Source organism: Microtus oregoni, unplaced genomic scaffold (genome assembly GCF_018167655.1).
Source record: "Microtus oregoni isolate MIOR12 unplaced genomic scaffold, Mior012 000026F_ref0000081, whole genome shotgun sequence".
Classification (NCBI taxonomy): domain Eukaryota; kingdom Metazoa; phylum Chordata; class Mammalia; order Rodentia; family Cricetidae; genus Microtus; species Microtus oregoni.
In genome coordinates, this window is record NW_024543085.1 from 881,833 (window position 1) to 900,815 (window position 18,983).

Here is an 18,983-nt window from a genome sequence, read left to right on the forward strand (position 1 = left end):
AACTCCTACAGCTGATAAACAGCTTTAGTAATGTGGCAGGATACAAGATCAACTCCAAAAAATCAGTTGCCTTCCTATACACTAAGGATAAGGAAGCAGAGAGGGAAATCAGAGAAGCATCACCTTTCACGATAGCCACAAATAGCATAAAATACCTTGGGGTAACCCTGACCAAGGAAGTGAAAGATCTACTTGACAAGAACTATAAGTCTTTGAAGAAAGAAATTGAAGAAGACACCAGAAAATGGAAAGACCTCCCTTGCTCTTGGATTGGGAGGATCAACATAGTAAAAATGGCAATTCTACCAAAAGCAATCTATAGATTCAATGCAATCCCCATCAAAATCCCATCAAAATTCTTCACAGATCTGGAGAAGACAATAATCAACTTTATATGGAAAAACAAAAAACCCAGGATAGCCAAAACAATCTTATACAATAAAGGATTGTCTGGAGGCATTACCATCCCTGACTTCAAACTCTATTACAGAGCTACAGTATTGAAAACAGCTTGGTATTGGCATAAAAACAGAGAAGTCGACCAATGGAATCGAATAGAAGACCCTGACATTAACCCACAAACCTATGAACACCTGATCTTCGATAAAGGAGCTAAAAGTATACAATGGAAAAAAGAGAGCATCTTCAACAAATGGTGCTGGCAAAACTGGATGTCAATCTGTAGAAGAATGAAAATAGATCCATATCTATCACCATGCACAAAACTCAAATCCAAATGGATTAAAGACCTCAATATCAGTCCGAACACACTGAACCTGATAGAAGAGAAAGTGGGAAGTACTCTACAGCACATGGGCACAGGAGACCACTTCCTATGTATAACCCCAGCAGCACAGACACTAAGGGCATCATTGAATAAATGGGACTCCCTGAGGCTGAGAAGCTTCTGTAAAGCAAAAGACACTGTCACTAAGACAAAAAGACAACCCACTGACTGGGAGAAGATCTTCACCAACCCTGCTACTGACAAAGGTTTGATCTCCAAAATATATAAAGAACTCAAGAAACTAGACCGTAAAAGGCTAATCAACCCACTTATAAAGTGGGGCACTGATCTGAACAGAGAATTCTCAACAGAAGAACTTCAAATGGCCAAAAGACACTTAAGGTCATGCTCAACTTCCTTAGCAATCAGGGAAATGCAAATCAAGACAACTTTAAGATACCACCTTACACCTGTCAGAATGGCGAAAATAAAAAACACCAATGATAGCCTTTGCTGGAGAGGTTGTGGAGAAAGGGGTACACTCACCCATTGCTGGTGGGAATGCAAACTTGTGCAACCACTCTGGAAAGCAGTGTTTCGGTTTCTCAGGAAATTCGGGATCAACCTACCCCTGGATCCAGCAATACCACTCTTGGGAATATACCCAAGAGAGGCCCTATCATACAACAAAAGTATATGCTCAACTATGTTCATGGCAGCATTGTTTGTAATAGCCAGAACCTGGAAACAACCTAGATGCCCTTCAACGGAAGAATGGATGAAGAAAGTATGGAATATATACATATTAGAGTATTACTCAGCAGTAAAAAACAAGGACTTCTTGAATTTTGCATACAAATGGATGGAAATAGAAAACACTATCCTGAGTGAGGTAAGCCAGACCCAAAAAGAGGAACATGGGATGTACTCACTCATATTTGGTTTCTAGCCATAAATAAAGGACATTGAGCTTATAATTCATGTTCCTAGAGAAGCTAAATAAGAAGGTGAATCCAAAGACAAACACATAGGCATCCTCAGGAATATTAACCTTCATCAGGCGATGAAAGGAGACAGAGACAGAGACCCACACGGGAGCACCGGACAGAAATCTCAAGGTCCAAATCAGGAGCAGAAGGAGACGGAGCACGAGCAAGGAACTCAGGACCACGAGGGGTGCACCCACACACTAAGACAATGGGGATGTTCTATTGGGATCTCACCAAGGCCAGCTGGCCTAGGTCTGAAAAAACATGGGATAAATCCGGACTAGCTGAACATAGCGGACAATGAGGAATACTGAGAATTCAAGAACAATTGCAGTGGGTTTTTGATCCTACTGCACGTACTGGCTTTGTGGGAGCCTAGGCACTTTGGATGCTCACCTTACGAGACCTGGATAGAGGTGGGCAGTCCTTGGGCTTCCCACAGGTCAGGGAACCCTGATTGCTCTTCGAGCAGATGAGGGAGGGGGAATTGATCGGGGGAGGGGGAGGGAAATGGGAAGCGGTTGTGGGGACGAGGCAGAAATCCTTAATAAATAAATAAATTAAAAAAAATAAAAAAAAAAAAAACAAACAAAAAAAAAAAAAAAAAAAAAAAGAAAACAAAGACTGAGAGAATTACAGAAATGTAAAATTTGAAAAAAAAAATCAGGAACCACAAATGCAAGCATAAAAAGCAAAATACAAGAGATAGAAAAGAGAATCTCAAGCGCTGAAGATATGATAGAGGAAGTAGACTCATCAGCCAAAGAAAACATTAAACCTAACAAATGTTTAACACAAGATATCCAGGAAATATGGGGCACCATAAAAAGACCAAACCTAAGAATAATAGGGATAGAAGAGGGTTAAGAATGCCAGCTCAAAAGCACAGGAAATATATTCAATAATATCATAGAAGACTTTCTCAACCAAAAGAAAGATACGTATACAAAGATACAAGAAGGTTACAAAACACCAAATAGAATGGACTGAAAAAAAGTCCCTTTGCCACTAAAGAAAGAATATTAAGAGCTGCAAAGGAAAAAGGCAAAGTAACGTATAAAGGCGAAACCTCTCAGAATTATACCTGACTTCTCAATAAAAACAATAAAAGTCATAAGGTCCTGGGTCAAGCGTTATGCAGACATTAAGAGACCAAGATGCCAGCCCAGACTACTAAACTCAGCAAAACTTTCAATCATCATAGACGGACAAAACAAGATATTCCATAACAGAACCAATTTTAACCAGATTTAACCAATACCTAGTCACAAACCCAGCCCTACACAAAGTACCAGAGGAAAACTCCAACCCAAGGAAGTTGGTTACATCAACAAAAACACAGACATTAATCTCACATCAGCAAATCCCAAAGAAGGGAAAAACACACACAATAGCATCACCACCAACAAAAACTAAAATAACAAGAGCTAGCAGTCATTGGTCATTAATATCCCTTAATATAAATGGACTCAACTCACCTATAAAAAGATCTTCACCAACCCCATATTGGAGAGAGGTCTGATCTCCAAAATATACAAAGAACTCAAGAAATTGGTCATCAAAACAACAATTAATCCAATGAAAAAATGGGGTACAGACCTAAACAAAGAACTCTCAACAGAGGAATCTAAAATGGCTAAAAGAAACTTAAATTAGCAATCTTATTTGATGTGTTGTTAAGAAGTGAGATTGGGGGCTGTCTTTCAAAGAAAAACAAGAAAATATTTACCAATGAAGACTGTGAGGGAAAGCAAGGCATCAAGTCTGATATTTAGGTTTAAGGAAGGCTTAGCTTTAAGAGAGGATACCCAGCGGGTTTGTGTGTGCACGGTGGGCTGCTGGTATTGGTGCAGGCGTATATGCGTGAATGTGTGTGTGTGGGGGGGGGTGCACATACCTTGGATATACCCAAAGGAGCACTTTGGGTGTCATTCCTGAGCAGCCACCCACTTTTTCTTTCTTGAGACAGGGTCTCTCATCAGAACCTGCTCACCAGTTAGTTAAGGCTGACCAGCCAATAAGCCCCCCGCATCCTCCTGGTCTCTTGCCTCCTCAGCACTGGGATGGCACAATGCCAAGTGCATACCACCATGCCCGTAGGGTTTTTGTTTTGTTTTCTTGTTTGTTTCTGTTTCTCTTCCTTTCTTTCTTTCTTTCTTTCTTTCTTTCTTTCTTTCTTTTCCGGCCTGTGGTGGTGAACACTGAGGATCCCATGTTGGCACAGCAAGCATTTTGAAGACTGGTCTATCTGCCCATCCCCTCCAACTACCGGCCTGCCAGTATCAAGTTTGCGTATCTTGGACAAGCGGGAGGGGTCAGGCTGGAGAGTATACACCTGAACATTCTGGACAGCATGACACAACAGGAAATCAAAGTGTAGCTAAGGAAGAAAAGAGCTATGATGAAACACATTCCCACGATTACAGGGAAACCCAAAGAGCTTGAGAACCAGCAAATGTCAACAGGAATGTCCCCACTGTGTAGATTCATCAGTCTCCACGGGGACAAGCAGAGGTTCACGTTGCCTAGAAACTTGATGCCTGTGGTGAGAAGGCAATTGCTCAAGCCAGTCCAGATCATCTGCTGTAAGTGTCATTTCCCTATTTAGTGAGTCAGTCTTTATTTTAAGGACCGAGTCTCAACTGTACCTTCAGAAAGTGACCTTTTTAAACATGGACTTCCTGTTTGTGGGAGAAACCAATAATTTTGTTGTAATTTCAAATTGCAGTATTACGTATTTGAATAATTCTATCTTCTTTCCATCCATATACCTTTAGCTACTACAAAGATGCAGGGATTTGCATGAGCATTTGCTTCTGTGAGGATCCTCTAAATCTAAATTACCTGAAAATGCTCACCTTGAAAAGGTTTCTTATGTTTCTGAAAGTTTTCATTTGGAGTAGACGATAGCAGTAGAAGGAACAAAGGGAATGGCCTAATAGGATGATGGACACACGAAGGAACTCACTTCTCTCTACACATTAGGTCTGTGCTTGGGAGTTTAGGAGTATAAAGTACCGTGCTTGTTAAAACTCACTCACCCTAGTTTCTTCCTAAAGCCAGAGAAAACTTGGAACAGACTCAGTACAAATGCTAATCTAATAAATGGCCAGGTGCCAGTAGTGGTATATTCAAAACCATAGGTCACAGTCCTGATCAGGTCACTGTTGTAATCTGCTGGCCTGGCCTGTTGCCTGGGTACCCTGTCCCTTTAAGAGACAAGCCCCTCCCACCCTCCCATCCCCCCCCCCCCCACTCCCCAGGCAAGTGGATCTCCACCTCCTCTCCAGCCAGTGCTCTCTGTCAGCTCTTCTGGAGAGGCAATTTCTGCCTCTCTTTTCCCCTTTACCCCTCTTCTCTTCTCCGCACCCCCCCCCCCATAACCCGCTAAATAAACTCTACCCAACCTCTCTCTCCCACCAGCAAGGGGATCCGCAGGGCCTCGGGTTACCCCGTTCTAGGCAAACTCTCAACCACTCAGGTTTATTCCCACCCCAGGATGCCTGTTCTAAGAATACAAAATGCTTGTGAAACACAACAGCTAATACACTATAATCATCCAATTTTTATAAAGCACCATGAAGGTCTAGAGTGTATTAGTAAATTAGATAAAGCACAGCAATAGCCAATTCCATTAAACACCACATTGATGTACACAGAAAGACAAGAGGACTAAAGTGAACGTCTGGGACTCCAGACCCAAAGAAAGCCCGAGGTTGGGCAGGACTAGGCAGACCCAGGGCCAACAAGGCCAAGAGAGAAGAGGGTTAACGCTGGCACTGGTGGGATCGTCCAGGGAGGAAGGGTGAAAGTGGAAGAAAATCAAGAGAAAGACTACGGAATATACAGTATTGAGTACCAAGAAAAAAGAAGTGGGAAGCTACTACCACGGCTTACGCTATCCAACTTTAATTCCAACCAAGCTTTTCTTCCTGAAGCTGCTATTAAGGCAGGGTCTGTTTTAAAATAAAAGTGCCATGACTGACCTATGAAGTCCCTTACCCTAGAATGGGTGTCACTAAAATATGTCGTTTTGTTCATTAAAGGGCATTTAATCCAATAACATATAAAGCATCTTTCACACATGTACTTAAGTTAAAAACTTTAACTATAAAAATAATTTGAACAAATAGGAGGCATAGCATTGTAAAGACACCCATGCTAAAAATCAGTCTATTAAATTAATCTAGCCATGATGTTGAATTGAAATACAATTTCAGTCCAGGATCTTTATTTTCACTGTGGAGAATTTGTTCTTTGAATTTTTTGCCTTGTTTTTTTGGGATCACCTTATTATGCAACATCTGCTCTTGAATTTCCACTGTGATAAACAGTGTGAGCGCTGGCGGCAGATGGCTAATGACCAGCAGTGACAGGGTATTCAAGCCTGCCTTGTTTTCTGAGAAGCGATATTTTCATGTTAATTTGTTCTGTGTTCAGCAAAGATAGGACAAATCACCTGCTGTAATTCAGGCAAAGCAGAGACCACCAGGAGCTGCAAGGGGCCAGGGTTTGGTTCCTTTAAGAGCAGAAGAGGAAGAGCTGGGAGACTTTCACTTGCAGCACAGGGGACCAGTCACTTTGCATTATGTCAAGCAGACAAGGATGAATCAGCTTAGGGCATTCCATTCCGACATCAGGCACTGCTTAATACAAGCAGATATTTGTCACGAAAACAGATTATTTCCCAGAGGCAGAAAGCAGGAGTTATCAAGAGTGTGTGTTGGTCTCTGAAGTCTGGGTTTTGTAAAATAAACCTAATAGTATATTTTATCTCTTATTGAAAACAGCAAAACCAACAGAAGCTCCAAAAACCATCTAATTGAAGATAAAAGGAAATCCAATTCACTGAGAAAATTACCCACACAGACATAAACCTTGAGCTTTTTTCTCTCTCTCTCCGGTTCCATAGAATTCATTTATCATAGGGATACATGGACATAATTTTTATCCTGCAACTCCGTGAGGCCATATGGTCTTGAGGGCGAAGAACCTGGTCCTGTTTTAGAGAAGCTACTGATCTGTGTGTTTCTTCTCCGCTTTATTCTCATGAAATGATACCGTCTGTTTCATTAAATATGTTGTACTGGCAGAATGTCCAAGGAATAACATTAGGTAACCTAAGTGAGTTGAAGACGCTGGGCCAGACCCTAGAAAAGCTGATCTGCTGGCGAGTGCCAGCACACAAGACGGGGTTCAGTGCAAGAAGACAGGCACCCAGTTCTGCTCTGGGAAGGAATCCCTCCCTCATAGAGGACTCTCTCCTCGGTACTCTGCCATATGGCTCCCTCTACTCCAGACGACTGAGAAATATGGAGAATGAACTTGCCGACACCACTTTCACCCCTGCAGCAGATGGATGCATGAAGATGAAAAGTAAAGGTGGAAACTCAACTCCACAAACAGACTCGAAGACGATAGTCTGAATTAGAAAGAGGAAAGCCAGCTATGCCAACAAAGTCACATCAAGCTACTTGTTGGTTTCACAGTAGAGTGGTCAACAAGCTTTCTATGCAAATGTCATCATCAAACAAGAATCGGTTGACCTAAAGACCAACACAACACCTTCAAGGTGAGGTTTACACATCTAGAACATTTTACCTAGAAATTTACTTTGAAAATGTTGGAAAAAGCAGTGTCTTATAGTTTTTTTTATGATGATGATGATGATGATGTCTAGATCACAAAGTCCCCCCAAAACCAACTAGGAGACCAGGCCCTGTATTAAAAGCAAAGAGCTTTTATTCTTAAACAAGTTTGCAAACTTAGCTTCTCCGTGTGTACCCAATGTACTGGAGTGATCAGAGGGCCCCCAACTCAGTTAGAGTTGGGTTTTTATAGTAGCAAAGGTGGGGGTGAGGGATTTCTAAGGTCTGGGATCCCTGATTGGCTGAGATTTGTCTAGGGGTGTCCTGGTGAGTGTGCTGGCAGGTGATCCCATCTATAATGGTTGGAACATTAGCAATTTCCTTTGGATGGTCTGCTCCTGAGCCGTACCTGGGTGGACTCAGTTTGTGGTCTTTGTCAGAACCAGGTGTTGCCTCAGAGTAAACCACTGAGACTCAGGCCTCTACTGAGCTTGTCCTGACCGGGTCCTACAATTATTATTATCACTATCATTATTATTACAGCTTCTCAGAGGTGATCTTCAGCCCAGGCACAGCCAGGGACTTCCTTTATTCAAGGCTGATGGGAAAACCATGCAGTAATAGAAGCATGTCCCCTACAAACGGACCCAAGTATCAACCTGAACAACTACGTAAAGCTTCATGATTTTTTGTTTTTTCAAAACAAACGTTACTCGATTATCCAAAAAACTGTTCTCTGAGAGGTATTTGTTATCTCACGAAGATGTTGAATAAATGATAAAGATTTTATCCCTGTCCAGACATGACGAAATATTCTAGTTCTATCCAGTCCTGCCATCCTATTACAATTAGTACCCCAATAAGCACTGGAATATTTTTATTATAGGTGGCAAACTAACAGGTGAACAGGGCCAAGAGAGCATCACACACATCTGGGCAAACTTAGAGAGGACTGACTGTGAGAACACATCACACACATCTGGGCAGACTTAGAGAGGACTGTGAGAACACATCATACACATCTGGGCAGACTTAGAGAGGACTGTAGAGCACATCACACACATCTGGGCAGACTTAGAGAGGACTGTAGAGCACAACACACACATCTGGGCAGACTTAGAGAGGACTGTAGAGCACAACACACACATCTGGGCAGACTTAGAGAGGACTGTAGAGCACATCACACACATCTGGGCAGACTTAGAGAGGACTGTAGAGCACATCACACACATCTGGGCAGACTTAGAGAGGACTGTAGAGCACATCACACACATCTGGGCAGACTTAGAGAGGACTGTAGAGCACATCACACACATCTGGGCAGACTTAGAGAGGACTGACTGTGAGAACACATCACACACATCTGGGCAGACGTAGCGAGGACTAACTGTAGGGCACATCACACACATCTGGGCAGACTTAGAGAGGACTGTAGAGCACATCACACACATCTGGGCAGACTTAGAGAGGACTGTAGAGCACATCACACACATCTGGGCAGACTTAGAGAGGACTGACTGTGAGAACACATCACACACATCTGGGCAGACGTAGCGAGGACTAACTGTAGGGCACATCACACACATCTGGGCAGACTTAGAGAGGACTGTGAGAAGCTCCACGAGGGCCGCTTAGGTCAGAAGTCAGACCACATAAAAACCTGCCAACTGTTCAATGCAGTCAGGAGACAGTGAGCAGAAAGGACTAAGACCCTGCTCTATAGGCACAATATGGAGTTTCTGGACCAAGAGCACAAAGAAAAGAAATGAAATCACAGGAGTGGAAGATAATGCCAGAGGAAGAGGGTGCAGAGTGAAGAGAATAAGTGATCAGAAATCCTGCATGCTGAGGGCTTTCCTGGCCTTCAAACTGCACAAATAAACGAAACTACCACTATTTATCTCACTCTTTAATGAAAGCTAGATGGGAGAAAACTGCACTCCTACTAGCCCGACCCCAAACAGACATTTATTATGTTGCAGTTAGAATGCATCAGTATCAGGGGACACCAACTAGCCATCACTCAAAGGACATTTCTTACTCTGTGGGGACAGCCACAGATTTAAGAGATGGACCAGAAAATGAAGTTAAGCAGAATAACAGGCTAGACCATCAAAACATCTTGAGCAGCTTTTCCATCAGTCTTAAAGGAAGAATTTGTTCGTAGTAAATATACTTCCTAGCTTGTTGATCATGAAGGGCAGAAAGCATCTTTAATTATCTTTGAATACCAAGATTACTACTTGCCATTTAGACTAAAAAACAAACAACCCCCCCTCCCGATGAATTGGAAAAAACAAAACAAACAAACAGAAAGGGTCAAATGAATATGTCTGAGAATCAGCATAAAATTATAATGCATAATATACCTTTGATTGACATCTAAAAATTTATCTCTTAAAGAACAAGAACACCAGGATAAACTGAGTGACATCTGTTATACCATACTTTATAAGATTAGGGAGATAATACACAAATAAGTAGTTTTAAAGAATTTTAATGTGCATTAAAACTAAAGTTTTTATTTTAATTCACCCTACAATTAAACTGGACTGCGATCCTATTCTTTGAAGATACTTAGTAGATGGACTAGATGATTTTCAATTTTTTGACAATTTTATTTAGTTGACATTCTGAACTGTATATTAAGTTTCAAAAACACCAATTCTGGCAATTTTCACACGAAAGAATGCTGGTGTTGAGTAAGCTGCGAAGGTGGCTAGTCTACTCAGACAAAAGGATGATGCTTGGTACCTTTATGGTTTCTGTGGGCACTCCAGGCTCCGGAACTTTATCCAAGTAGGTGGTCAAGTCTTGATCAACGTGCTCAAACACTAGTGTTAGTTTGGTTTCTCTGTCTGTTCGTGACACAGTGCACACATCAAACAACCTAGAAGGGGGAACCAACAAGAATGAGTAGATTGTAAATGATATCCACTTTCCGTGTACCCCTCAATGCTATCATAAAGTTGAGGGCCTAATGGGATCTGCTGGTTTCATAACCATCTCAAAGCTCAGCAGAGGAACGGTGAAATCCAGACTGCCCAAGTATCAGTCACAGAGCAGCATGACTGGAGATTAAACATAAATGCCCAGAGTATCTTAACTAACTAAATGGTTATAGAGAATTTGTGGATGGACATGGCTTGAAAAACTTGCGACCAGACAGAAATAATTCTGACAATGCTTAGCTCACAAGCTGAGAAATAAAGTGTTCTCTGGACATAGTGGACTCTGCAAAGCTTCCAAGAACAGCCATGGCTGTTAGAGCAACTATGATGGACTACGGAGAAACATTTCAAAGACAGACTTCTCATCCTGGTCAGACAAACTATTGCCCTAGGAATAGTATAAACTCTCAATTAGTTTTAATTCCAACTCTCATCTAGAATCACACTGTAAACAACTAAGCTTTTATTATTTGTTTTAAACAGCTGACAGAAAATAATGTATTCTCAGGATGGCATGCAGTGTTTTGTGTTTTGATTCACTAGAAAACTGTTGTACAGAATAGGAACTATAACAAATAAAATGCTATATAGACTCCAAAAGTGGCCAAAGTATGAATTCCAAATGTTTATACAAATCATAAAAAACAGACTACGCATACGATAAGATGGTTCTGCTACATAACTTGATTATCAGGCGAACACTGCGAAACTGAAAGAGATACACTGGAAAAGTAATAAAGACCCAGATAAAGAAAGAGCACAGAAAGAGCCTTCTCTGATCCAGAGAACCGCCAGGGCCAAGGGCAGAAAGCCCTTTAATTGAGCACTGTCTTGTGCACTACAGTCCCACCAAGCTATCTGAAGAGTTAAGCCAGCATTAACTAAGATGTATGGGAACTTCTTTCATATTATGTTTTCTTTTACAAACTGAAAAACCTGTTCTAGAAATTGTTTACTGGGTACATTGCCTTGGTTCAATCTGAATGTCACTTCTATTAAATTTACAAGGCCTAATTGGTTTACCGGGTCACACTACTGTATTTTTGGGGTACATGGGCTTCAAATTTGGTACGTCTTTCTGGATCTATCTTAAATTTTAGCATCTACAGAACACTGTCATCAGTCTCAATTTATAATAAACTAGGAAACCCACGCTATGGGAGCCTTGGGAGTCTATCAAAACAGCTCTATGAACCTGACTGACCGTTTGTACGTAAGCAGCTATTAACCACCTCTCTCAACTACTTCTTCTCAAAGGAAAGAAAAGAGTTGCAAAATCAGCAAGCTTCTCTGTACCTGATGCTTCTATCTTTGCAACAAAACTACAACGAACCCAAAGTGGGATGTAATGAAATCAAATACAAACACTGTAGCCAGGCCATTACAGCCAGGTTTCCCAAGCCTCACTCTAGATAATGACGCCCATTAGCACTAAGACATTCCTTAATAAAAAGTGTGCTGGTCGTCACTTGCTGGAGTTAGTGAGCAGCTCCAGTTTAAGAACCCCCGCCCCGAGTGTGTCTGCTATTATTTTTCAGAAGAAGAAAAATACGTGACGGGGACATAACACAGTTGAGCCAAAAGGTCACCTGCTCCCCAAACCGTTGTCTTGAAATTGCCTAACAGCTCTGGCACTATGCAACATTGCTCAATCACACTGAAACCGTTTCCAAGACTTGTACGACACAATTCATGAACAGCATCTAACCACCCAAGCTGCTTTTCATTATATAATACCTTGTTCTTCAAAATATTAATATACGCCAACTTTACCTAAGGTCCCTCGGCTTCATACTAGGGATGCAGAAGAAGATAGGTAAAGTTGAGCTTTAAGAAGCCATTGCTGATTGCCTTAAATAAGTATAGGAAATTTTTTTAAAAAGTGGAATGAATTTAAACAGTTGTGTGACAATGCATACAGCAAAGTATTATTTTTAGTTCATGTATAAGTATTTTGCCTGCATGTACGTGCCTATGATGTGTGTATTTGGTGCCTTTGGAGGTAGAGGGCTCGGATTCCCTAAAACAGGAATTACAGATGGCTGTGAGCCGGCTTATAGGTGCTAGGAACTGAACTCATGTCCTCTCCAAGAGCAGCAAATGCTCTGACTGCTAAGCCATCTCTCCAGCCTCTGTATGGATATTTATGCATGTACTTAGATATTGTGAGCTATAAAACCAGGTGCTCTGTAGAAGCTGCTCATCCAGGTTCAAGGAGACACTACCCTCAAACTTTAGGTGTGTTAACTCAGAAAGTAGAGGATCACAATCCCCTCAGAGATAATCAATAGGCTCCTCCCTCCCAGGTGTCACTGCTAGCTGTCAGCAGCTTATAGATTGGTGGTTCTCAACCGGTGGGTTGCAACCCTGGGGTGGCACATCAGATATCCGGTTTATCAGATAGTTACAACTCATAACACTGTCAAAATTACAATTATGAAGTAGCAATGAAGATAATGTTATGAAGAACTGAGGAAGTTGAGAACCACTGGCATAGTCGGACCACTTCAAAGACGACGTTTAGAAAAGTACTACTCTTCACTAGAACATAAAGCTGCTCTAACTGTTCAGTAAACATTATACTACAAGTTAATAGTTGCATTAATCGTAATGGATAGAAAACACATTTCCAGCCAACAGGTGTGGATATTAATTCTAGAAATTCTAGAACATAATCCCTAGTGCCTGGTTTCTTGCTAATCCCATCATGCCACTCTTGGGCATATACCCAAAAGATGCACACTCATACTAGAAGGACATGTGCTCAACTATGCTCATAGCAGCGTTATTTATAATAGCCAGACCCTAGAAACAACTTAGATGTCCCTAAACCAAAGACAAAGAAAATAAAGAAAATGTGGTACAAATACACAATGGAGTGCTACTCAGTGGTAGAAAACAATGACATCTTGAAATTTGCAGGCAAATGGATGTATCTAGAAAAAAAACCATCCTGAGTGAGGTAACCCAGACCCAGAAAGACAAACATGGTATGTACTCACTCATAACTGGGTATCAGACATAAAGCAAAGAATGACCAGCCTACAGTCTACAACCCCAGAGAAGCCAGGAAACAAGGAGGACCATAAGAGACACATACATGGATCATCCCCATCCCCACCCCCGCCAGGAAGGGGAAGTAGACAAGATCTCCTTAGAAAACTGGCAGTGTGAAGGGAGGAGGGAGGACTGTAGGGGAGTTAGGAGGGGGGAAGGGGAGCAGAGGAGAACATGAGGGATCAGAAGGTCAAGTTGGGGTAAAGGACAGAGAGGAACAGCAAAGAAAGAGATACCTTGAGAGAAGGTATACTTTTTTAAGAGCAGACATAAGAAGAGGCTCTCAGTATGTATTGAGGCTATGCATCCAGTTTAGGAGACTGAACACAATCCAAAATATAGGTTGTTATAATTTCATGGTGAAGCTAGCTAACCGCTAACTATTCCCTCAAATGAGCTAGCTACCTTTCTTGCCGTCTCCAGGGTCCTGACCTCCAGCTGCAGGGCAGACAACAAGCAGAGTCCAGTACAACACTCAGTTTTCCTGCTGTCCTATGATGTAATCATCTAACAAAACATTCCCTGAATTAACTTTACATCCTATCCATTGTAATTCTTAATGGCTGCTTCCCGGTCACCCTTCTCAATTTAACTTGCTGCTCAGAACCTACTGTGCAGGCAAGCTGCCTTCAGCTATTGGATGGGATTGCATCCAGTAGTTTTGGGATTTCCAAAGTTTACAATTCACAGATGTCTCCCAAACAACGAGCCGTGTCAACACAACCGCTGCGTTTCTATTGTGGTTATAATAAAAGGGAAATCTGTATTATTTGCTGGGATTATACCATGACCCAAAGCAGGAAGTTCTAAGAGGACTTTTTTCCTGTCAGGTTTTCCTGACTTCTCACACTCTTCATTGTTTGGACAGCAAATAGTTCTAGAGCTGAGCACTGGCACGGCTGCCTAAGGGACATAACAAATTCATAATAAACTAGAGCACAGGCTCCCCACCCCACCCCCCGTTTCTAATTGTAGAACTCCATGAAGTGCATGTGGTGGGCACGGCTGGTGAACCAAACGAAGGTTCACTCCTCTCACGAGCCGCACACTGCGGGACAGTGACTACGTGGCTCTTTCTGCTCCAGAAGTACAGACTAGGTATGCCAGGGCTCATCGTGAGCACAAAATGACAAACTCCAGAAGTATTTGCCACGGACAGCAAAGAACACGCTGCTGAAGGGGGCGGCGATTCTGCAGGGTCTCTAGACGAGCACTAGCACTTACCACACGCAGGTGCCACACTCAGTCTGAAGTTCCTGACAGATGTGGGGCAGGGAAAGCATGCGAAAAATATGTCCAGAGACGATTAGTCAGAGGGATTGACAGAAGCCTGAGAATTGGTCCCAGGAAGAACCAAGAGCCTGCACCAGCTGGGGGCTGCCCTCGCCACTTTAGTCCACCTATCACGGGATGGTTTCGGGGGGGGGGGGGGACCTTTTCAAAGCACTTGCTGAAGCCTATTCTGTCCGATCTACTTTCTGCATTTAGAAAAGTTACCTGGGCTAGCAAAGTCACATTTCTGAATGTGAATTGGGATTTTATTACTTACAGAAAAAAAAATAAAGCTCTAACCTATGGCAGATCATGCACGGGGCTCACACACAGAGACCCACCTGAAACAATGCACAATAAGTCATGGTATGTCTAAAGGAAATAGTCATGAGACATCTAAAACTATGCTGAAATCACTAACTTCAACAGGTCTACGGAGGACGGTAAGTGCCTTCCATACAGTAAACAAGGTGAGTGACGTCCACACGCGGAAGCCGTGTCAGTGTCTGCTAAGTCACAGCTCCCGACACAGTCGCAACTCCACTTGGAGACGGGGAGCTGAATAATGGGCTGGCAGAGTATGCGGCAACAGAAAAGCTTTCCGAACATACAACGGTAAAATAACTGAAGATTAAAACACATGAGCATATTCAAGGAGCTTCCGGCTATGGCACACTTGTACTGCAGAAAGTGCCCTTCCCACTGCACAGAATCTGTGCATTTCCCACTGCACGCGTCCCTCGTACTGCACACAGTGTGTGCTCTTCTCACTGTGGATGCTGCCAGGCTCTGCACCACCAAGGAGCCCGGCCTGGAATTCCTCAGGTGACACTGGTATTCACTGCACACACAAAGCTGTCTGCTGTTACAGAAATATAGCAGTTTCATTATGGGAAGCAAAGAATGTTCTCCTACTGTCAAACAGCAAGCCCGGTATCAAATGAGGTTATCTCTGGACTGTTCCATTATAATACTTCAGTTTTAAAACTACTGTTTTGAGTTGCTGATGGGCTTTGTAAAATGTCATTAAATGAATTCTGGCTGGGAATTGGGACAAAAATCTCAAAATACTTTTGAAGTGGCCCCATCTAAAAATGTTTTGTCATTTTGTACTATGTACTTATTCATTCAAAATGGTTTCTCAGCACTGACAATTAGAAAATCAGAATATTGACCACCTCTGGAAAACACTCAATATGCTCTTTTATGTCTATCACATGTGCATTTTACCTCTTTGTGTAAAATTAACAACCCTATCCATTTAATTAAAATACAGAAAACTGTTTTTATTCAATTTATTGAATATACTATTGAGTATAATTTTTCAATTTATTATCAGTCCATGTTTCATCTTACATTATCTATTTTATATATCAATATACTTGGGGTTGTGAAAGGTTTTTTTGGGCACAAGGGTCCAGGAGTGAGTTTTTATTTAGAAAACACTGCTCTCCACACCTGGACAGACTTCTGGCTCCATCAGCATTGTTGACAGGGCAAGAGCAGCTGATAGCAGCATGCACACATGACAGGTTCTGCTAAGGGGCCCTGTGACTTCCTTAGGGACTTAGGGATGAGGGCCTAGGGATAAGCTTGTTTCTCAGAAAAGAAGCTTTGTGTATGTTCCTCTGCATGCTATTAACAGGAGGGGTTGGCATATACCTGTAATTTCGTGCTCAGAAGCTGAAGGTCAAGGTCATCATCAGCTACAAGGTGAGTTCAAGGCCAATCTGGGACAGTTTCAAGAAACTAATTCCTAGTTCTTGATGTGACCAGAAACATTTTTATGGAACAAAAGGAGAGGATACAGCCCAGCTCATCGTTAACAGGAATAAGGAACTTAAAAAGAAAAGGAAACAGGGAAGACAGGAGTTAAAAGTGATGTGAAGGTACATCATTACAATTAAAGGTTGAGTCCAACACCCAGTGCTGTGTGCTCCTGATATTCACAATTAAACAACACCCTTCCCATTACCTATTGGTGGAAAGTACAATACACCAGCACATTAAATTAGCAAAAGGTTCAAGCCAGAGAAAAGCCCTTATGCAAATCTAGTGGGCTGTGGAGTCAGCTCCTCCATGCCCTTCACCACTGTGTTCCTGCCCCAGGAGAGCGCCGCAGGAAGTTCACAGTTCACCTCCTTACAGGGCCTCCAGGGCTGCAGCAATCTACTTTCAGCTTCTTCTTATAGGCACCTGGGAACTGTGGTCCTGTATGACTTAGTATTTTTTTTTTTTGACCAAAAAAATGTTTCATGATGAACTTGGAATTCCTGAAACTGGACAAGTTTACAAGACATGCCTTGCACTACGGTAAATACAGAAAATAAAAGCAAACAGTAAAATGGTATGGAACCATTCCTGAACGTGACCAGCAACAACTGGAGTGACAGATCACAAATAAGCTACAGAGGACAGCTCGGTGGGGCAGACAGGATCCTGGGTGCCTACGTCTTGCTCTGCTCACATTCAAAAAGAACTCTTGAAGCGAGAGTGGAGCAGCAGGAATCAAGTGGCCCCTTGTCCTGCAGCAACTCCTCCAATCCGCCCTGAACCAGAGGCACTGAAGAAATGAGGTGGTAATCTCACTGCCAAGCTAACTGCCATTAACTCTGTGGAAAAAAAGGAAAATTAGAGCGGAAATAAGAAAACTCACAAAATTTCTTATTTCTTGTTTTGTAGGCAAGACAATGGTAACAGGACTAAAAAAGCTGAGTCACTCCATGAATCAGTCTCCACAGACCCAAGAAGGGGGGTGGGGCAGCACCTAAGCAGTGAGGAGTTCATAAGTTTTGCTGAGTCTAGAATTTAACGGTTCTGAAAATTCTAAAGGAACACGAAGCTGACCAACCCCACCAGAAGAAGAAACTCACTGACTACTTGGGTTTATATTTGAGTAAAGAATAATTCACCAACCCTGGCTACAGCTTCTCATCACTTCCTTAACCTCCTGAAGAACGGTTAACTTAAGACATGAAGCCAAAACACTGATTTCCACAGTGGTTGCACAAGATTGCATTCCCACCAGCAATGGATGAGTGTACCCCTTCCTCCACAGCCTCTCCAGCACAAGCTATCATTGGTGTTTTTGACTTTAGCCATTCTGACAGGTGTAAGATGATATCTCAAAGTTGTTTTGATTTGCATTTCCCTGATTGCTAAGGAAGTTGAGCATGACCTTAAGTGTCTTTTGGCCATTTGAAGTACTTCTGTTGAGAATTCTCTGTTCAGTTCAGTGCCCCTTTTTTTAATTGGGTTAATTAGCATTTTAAAGTCTAGTTTCTTGAGTTCTCTATATATTTTGGAGATCAGACCTTTGTCTGTTGCAGGGTTGGTGAAGATCTTCTCCCAGTCAGTAGGTTGCCTTTTTGTCTTAGTGACAGTGAGGAAGGTTGGACAGGGGAGCACGGAACCACAATTCTTAGTTAAGGGAGCCACTTTAGGGTTGGCAAGAGACTTGACCCTAGAGTGTCTCCCAGGTGCCCAAGCCAAGGTCCCCAGTTAGTCCCTTGGACAGCTGAGGATAGGCAACCTGAAATGACCCTATCCTATAGCAATACTGACGAATATCTTGCATACCACCATAGAACCTTCATCTGGTGATGGATGGAGATAGAGACAGAGACCCACACTGGAGCACTGGTCTGAGCTCCCAAGGTCCCAATGAGGAGCGGAAGGAGGGAGAAGATGAGCAAGGAAGTCAGGACTACGAGGGGTGCACCCACCCATTGAGACAGTGGAGCTTATCTACTGGGAGCTCAACAAGGCCAGCTGGACTGTGACTGAAAAAGCATGGGATAAAACCGGACTCTCTGAACATGGCAAACAATGAGGGCTGATGAGAAGCCAAGGACAATGGCACGGGGTTTTGACCCTACTTCATGTTCTGGCTTTGTGGGAGGGAGCCTAGCCAGTTTGGATGCTCACCTTCCTAGACATGGACGGAGGGGGGCAGACCTTGGACTTTCCACAGGGCAGGGAACCCTGACTGCTCTATGGACTGGAGAGGAAGGGGGAGAGGAGTTTAGGGGAGGGGGAGAAGGGTGGGAGGAGGGGGAGAAGGGTGGGAGGAGGGGGAGGGAAATGGGAGGCTGGGAGGAGGCGGATACTTTTTTTTTCCTTTTCTCAATAAAAAAAAAGAAAAAAGAAAAAAAAAAGACATGAAGCATCTACATCCCAATAAAGGACCAAGGCTAGCTAATGACTTGGAGAACTCCAAACCCATGGCACCTGGGGAAAGGGGACCCAATCCTAGATAATACAGAGTAGCTAACATGAGCAGCCTTCAACTGGAAGCTCCTGATGGTTCTCTCCTCTCCAACACAACCAGGGCAGCATCCGGCACCCAATAAATACCAGGAAATGGTTTCTGAATGGAGACAGCTTAGGAGGAGAAGTT

General features: G+C 42.7%; 1 protein-coding gene across 1 annotated transcript in view; it reads right to left on the reverse strand.

Annotated features, from left to right (window-relative positions):
* Positions 1-18,983, reverse strand: part of Cdk6 (cyclin dependent kinase 6) — a 191,356-nt gene that overhangs the window by 132,500 nt on the left and 39,873 nt on the right. The window contains exon 3 of the mRNA XM_041675797.1: positions 10,059-10,194. Coding sequence (XP_041531731.1) covers positions 10,059-10,194 — 136 coding nt within the window. The remainder of the gene's footprint in view (positions 1-10,058; positions 10,195-18,983) is intronic.